Consider the following 6,204-nt stretch of genomic DNA (forward strand, 5'->3'; position numbering starts at 1 on the left):
ATGCCATCACTACACAGAAAAAGTACATGGGTGACAAATATGTTTACTATCATGATACCAAATCATCAAGTGATTTTTTTTCGGTTATACACGGATGTTTTATCTTCAGTGCTTCTGTGTGAACTTTAGGGGTGAAAAACAAGCACAGACAACCCTAAATTGCACTAAAGAATTAATGGTCCCAATACAGGATCCACTAGGGGGCAGCAAAGAGATTCTGGACAGGTGCAATTTTCTGAGACTTCACAAGCAACTGCAAGTCATATTTTTTCACCCTGAAATATCAGTTTCAGAATATCATTCTGATGTCACACCAACTTCTAATAAAGCGAATGGCATCTGTTTATTTCCCACATTCCCTCCCAAATTTTGGGTATCCTCTTTTTCTGGGACATGTTTGTATTTTGGTTTTGTTTTCCTACTGATGTGGTCCCTACAGGCCTTTTGTCCATGCATTGCTTTGCCCTGTCTCAGTAAGGCATTCTAGGGCATTGATTATGTACCTTGTCTGAACTGTGTTGGTCAACGGTGTGTTCAACAGATTCCTGCTTCACTTGTCGGGAATAACTAACCTGAATGGTTTGACTGGAGAGGCCTGTTTAAAAATGCCTTGAACTTAATGAACAGAAAACTATGATCAACATTTGGATCTACTCACTGATATGACAGCAGTTTCTCTTTGTATTTCTTATTTGCATGAACAGAAGATGGATGAATAAAGACAAGACCGATGTTTTGTTAAATAAAGATATTCCACATCTATATTTTTATTCATAGAATCTCTTAAATTAAACATGATGTGACAACAGCCACAGCACATTGTTGAATACACAAGTATTTACAGCAAAACTGTTGTGCCAACCCAAGTGAAAAATGCAAGGATTATTTTTCGTAACACAAAATGAAATAAAAACCTGATAACAGAATACCGCAGTGTTCACATGGATGCATTACATGTAATGTGGGGTAAGGTCCTATTTGCATACTTTAAATGTTTTAATCTCAAATCAAAGAATTTGAACATATCAAAGCTGGTTTGTATCCAAACAAAAATTTCAAATCAAATTCAAATAAATTTGCCATTATGCATGTTGACCTCACATAAGACGGTAAGCAGACCTCTTTGGTGTGTTATAATGACATCAGACGCTGAGGAAAAGCCCATAGGCCCTTCTGGTAAACATCAACACTGGGTTAGTGGCTGAAATCCTCCTGACATTACTTAACATGCTGACATTTGGGAACTTCCAACTAACTGACACATATCTGAGTTCGATCAGTACAAAGCGTCCTGAAAACATTTTTTAAGTTGCAGTGCAGGCATCTCTCAAACAATACAGACAGAAACTAAAAGCCGGCTTAGTAATGGCTCTGAGGAATCCATCTAGGGAATCGGTTGATTTAGAGTAAACAGGATCCACAGGAATGTTCCTCTTTTCTTCTGTCGCACCTTCTTCGAGGGTGTGTGTGTTGATAAATGGGAACAGATCCGCATGAGCCTAAATTATTGTTCCGCCAGGCCTCCTGTCAAAAGACTGGAAAGCAGATCCAAAGTCTTTTTGAAACCCCTTAGAACAGGGAGAGAATATCAATGTACAACAGAAACCTGTAAAACCAGGTATCATGGCCCACCTACTGTCATTTAAGTCAGTTAGAACTTTAACAATCAAGACGAACACAGTTTACTGCTTCTGAGACTTCTTGCAGAAATAAATTAGTACGTGGCTGAGAAAATAAATAATGACCAATAAATTAAAAAAAAAGTTGCATTGAGATGTGATGGTTGTAGTCGTGGGAAATATTCATTCATAAAGTAAACCTGCAGCAATCCAGGGCTATTCTGGGCTTCTAGAAGAATAGATCCCAAGTCCATATGACACAACATGAGCGTTGAAGGCAGCCACACAAAAAAATAAATAAGGATGAATCCAGAAACCAGTAACTAGAGTTCAGGAAGTCCAGTGTAAAAGCAAAACAGTGTGTTTGAAAGTTCTGAATCAAGACCAAAGTCCTTCAGGATTTAAAGGCTTGGCTTAATATTGCTTTTCGCTTGCAAATATCCCATGTCCTCAGAGCTCTCGGTCATCCAAGGATGCTGCAAAATCTGCTCCAAACTAGGCCGATCCTCCGGCCTGTATGAAAGGCACCAGCAAATCAGAGACTGGCATTCTGAAATGAAAGAATAAATGTTGAATAAACCTGCCATTGTATGCTACAAATATTGTTGGCTCTATGACGAACTGCTCATGTGGTTCTGTTGTAAGTGAATGCACAAATGTAAATGTCCTTAAGTAACAAATCAGCTTGATTACATTGAAACAGTGTTTGCATAATTTGCAACCCATTTGATTTCCATAATGTAATGCATTTGCTAGTTATACAAGTACAAATGCACAAAACACGAATAATATGTTGCACAGGACAACCCATTAAAAATTGTATCAATTTGATAAATTGGGAAACAATATAATAAGCCTATGTGTCATCTTGTTGAAGAATAGCTCGCTCAAAAATGCAGTTTCAAACATTTGAAATAACATATTTGGAAAAATGATGGTACCAAACAGTCTATGGTATGGACAAAAAAAAAAAGGAAGTCAGTAGGACACAAAACTGTATTCTTGTTTTGTTTTTTTTTGTCTATGAAATTAGAATTCAATCTGCTTGCAGGCTCACCTTTGGAAATGCGTTTAGTGAAACTTGGAGTGGCTCGTACTATGTCAGCGTCCCTCTCAAAGGGAATGTCTCCACACACCATGTCAAACAGAAGTACGCCCAGTGACCACACGGTGAGCGGACGAGCGCTGTAACGCTGGTGGAGGATCCACTCTGGAGGGCTGTAGACTCGTGTTCCTAAATACACAGGAAGGTCATTAGAAACAGAGTCATGAGATTACATTCATGCATATGCAGTAGCCACCCTAAAGCTGCCTTACCTTCAAAGTCAGTGTAAATGGAGTCCTTCAGTAGAGCACCAGATCCAAAGTCAATGATTTTGATGTCTCCGGTGCGGGTGTCAATGAGGATGTTCTCATCTTTGATATCCCGGTGCACAATTCCCTCGGAGTGGCAGAACTGCAGGGCTTCAATGACCTGTTTGAGGAACCTGAAAAAGACGATTCTCATCAGTATCGAGGTTTACGGTTAGAATCGAATGCCAAAAGACATTGCTGTTGCTTTTTCGTACCTTTGTGCAATGGGCTCCTCCAGGGCCCCACGTTCAGTGATGAAGTCAAACAGGTCCTGGCACTGTTGGGGTTTCTCAAACACAATGAGGTATTCCTGACCTGGCATCTCAAACCAGTCGAGCATCCGGATGATGCCGCGGTGACCCGACCCGGACCCTCCGCCCAGACACAGCAGGAGAGCGATCTCCATGGGGACGGCGTTTGCTGAACCAGGCTATGGGTAAAATAAAAAAAAGTCATTGTTAACTTTGGATTCTGATTATTTTCCACTGGAAAAGACGTTATATTTAAAAAATTCCTAAGAAAAGTTCAACATATGTTATTGCAGGGGTAAAAAAAAGCAGGGGGAACTACAATTTTATCTGTCACATATTTTGGACCTTTGAATATACTTCTTGTTTTGAAACCAAAAATATCTATTTGATTAAGTCTACTATTAAACTGGTCCTGACACATATGGGAAAGTCCGCTTAAGTTTCCCTCGTAGGTGTTCTGAAAAATCCATATCGACATGCCTACGTCACTTACTGTAAAACAACCAAAACATCAGAAGAGGGCGCTATAATTCTTGTTTCTATGACTTCATTGTTTGCATGTTCAAGATCCTGACGAAACTAACGTCATTTTAGTTTGAAGTCTTATAAATACCAAAAACGTTTGTATTGATATGAAGGATTACTCACCAGTTTGGCCCACTGCTGAATTCTATCACGGGATATTTGTTTAATAGCGACCTAAAAATGATAATGAATGTAATTTAGAGGAGGAATTCATGAAGATATATATCCAAATGTTTGCATTTTATATTATTGTGTATCATTCTTACGTGTTGTCCGTCTGAAAGGCGCTGTCCGGAGAACACAGAACCGAACCCACCGCTTCCCAGAAGGGCTCCCATCTTATATCGCTTCTCAAAGTGTTCTTTAGCTAAAAAAAATAAATAATATAATAAATAACACAATTAAATATAATAAAGATGCATGTGGGCTTCTGGATTAACATAAATTTTTCACAAGCACATATTAATGTGTTTATTAAGTTTAAAATGATTTAATTGAAAGTGAATTGTTGTTTTTCGGTATTTAAGCGAACTTACCATTTTTCGCTCTCACGTCTTCCAGCTGATCTAAACGCAGGTCAACAGTCCGATTATCCAACATTTTCAGTTTTTATACGAAAAAAAACCCCCGCTAAAAATAAAGAAGGGATATCTTCAGATAATATTGTAAGCCGCCTCAGCAGAACATGTCCATGGTATTCTGTTATGGTTCGTCACTGTTTTCAATTTAAATTCCTCCTTTTGCAGTGAACGTCTCCTTCAAACAACTCGCACACTTCTGAATCATCTCAGTTTGTAGTTTTAAGTTTACATGCTTAAACACGCCCACTCTAATGAACCCGCCCAACATGCTTGGAGTGTTTTGAACTGACAGCCAATCACATCGCTGAACAATTTAACCAAATGAATATTAATGAGTGGTGGTTAGAATTCTAAGAATCTCTCTCGCTCTTACGCCCATAGACAGTAAAAGAAATGGACACAGCGACCCCATTGGAACTCAATTGAGACAAATGAAGCCCAGTTTTAGCGTTTTTTAGCACTTCCGTTTCTGACGCGCAGACTCAAACGAAGCTTGACGACGTCAGCAACCTGTCAGACAGATGTAAATCTTCTAGTAGCTGTGCGTGCAAACTGCCATCGTTAATCTTGCAGAGACGGCGAGCTTGAGCGGGGAGTTCTTTGTCGTGAGTGAGCAGGAGTAAGTATTCTGATTAATTATTTTGTATAGTATTTTAAAATGTAACGCCAGTACGCCATATTAAGTTAATTGCCTGCGAGCTTCTCCTCCTGTCTGTACGGTAATGCGACAGAGAGCCGAGTGGTTATGACGCAATCGTTAGCCTATTTTTTACAAAAACTGTTTATACGGGGCCATAATGTAACATAGAAGGTAATGGAGCCCTTTATACATTGTCGTGTATCTTTAGAAATAAATAATGGACAAACAGAGTCTTTAAACGCCTCAGATGTAAAGTTATTCGCTGTCAAAGTGACGCCAAAATGAATGGGAGTCAATGGGAATGCTAACGCAAGTGAAGTTCTGCTAAAAGATGGCAGCCCCCGCCCGGCTTCAACTTCCGGTCGAGTTCCTTGCCCCTTGCTTACGCCCAACGACCCACAGAAAGAGCGCGCGCGCGCAATGACAGGAATACCTTCGATTTTTTTTTCTTTTTTTTTAACGTGTACATTTTGAATTCACTCATGCACTATAATGCAATAAACTCCATCTGTTTCAAATAGAATATTACGGAAAATCACGAAATAACCATTCTGAATATTCTGAAGGTATAATTTTTCAAAAGCAGTTCTCAGAGATAAATACCACTAGTTACAATTGAAACAGATACTAGCATCTCATTATTAAATGTAAATAAAACTGAAATAGATACTAGCAGTTAATACATTTTACTACTACTAAACCAATAGACTGGGGGAACTAGAAAAACTGGAAGAAGCACCAGGTGCGATTGTAATGCATTTAATTTAGAAGTGAATCTAAACCCCATATCCTCACATAGAATTATATGGCAAAATGTGCTGCTTTTCTAGTAGTGAAAATTAAAAACATAGTAGTCACTATTAGATTGTTTACTAGTAATTAAAATATTTAAGTCAAAAAGTAGATACTAAATAGTGTAGTTGAAACAACAGTCATTAACTAAAAACATTGTGCACATTTGCACATATAAGTAGGGATGATCTTAGATCAGTTCGAAGGGCATAATGACTCTTTTTGAGGTTTGTGCATGTGGGACAGTCCCACATCAGCTATTTACAAAAAGTTTTTGTCTCCATGATGATATACCAAGAAAAACGGAACTTAATAGCTAAACGATGGTGTCTGATAATGCTTTCTGAAGATATCAAGACCTGACTTGCCATACTGAAATGTCCCAATGATCCTTTGAGACACTTGCCTGGTAGATTTCAGCATTGCATTCCATCTGTGTGCAT

General features: G+C 38.7%; 1 protein-coding gene across 1 annotated transcript; it reads right to left on the bottom strand.

Moving 5' to 3' along the window:
* Positions 1–749: 749 nt before the first annotated feature.
* On the bottom strand, positions 750–4,548 carry LOC113074149 (serine/threonine-protein kinase pim-2-like). The gene is made up of 7 exons (XM_026246897.1): positions 4,285–4,548; positions 4,015–4,115; positions 3,872–3,922; positions 3,188–3,402; positions 2,937–3,106; positions 2,677–2,853; positions 750–2,169 (listed from the first exon to the last, which is right to left on the bottom strand). The coding sequence occupies exons 1-7, from the start codon at positions 4,346–4,348 to the stop codon at positions 2,021–2,023; spliced, it is 927 nt and encodes a 308-aa protein (XP_026102682.1). The 5' UTR covers positions 4,349–4,548; the 3' UTR covers positions 750–2,020.
* Positions 4,549–6,204: the final 1,656 nt, after the last annotated feature.

The sequence above is a fragment of the Carassius auratus genome, unplaced genomic scaffold, assembly GCF_003368295.1.
Source record: "Carassius auratus strain Wakin unplaced genomic scaffold, ASM336829v1 scaf_tig00013767, whole genome shotgun sequence".
Taxonomy (NCBI): domain Eukaryota; kingdom Metazoa; phylum Chordata; class Actinopteri; order Cypriniformes; family Cyprinidae; genus Carassius; species Carassius auratus.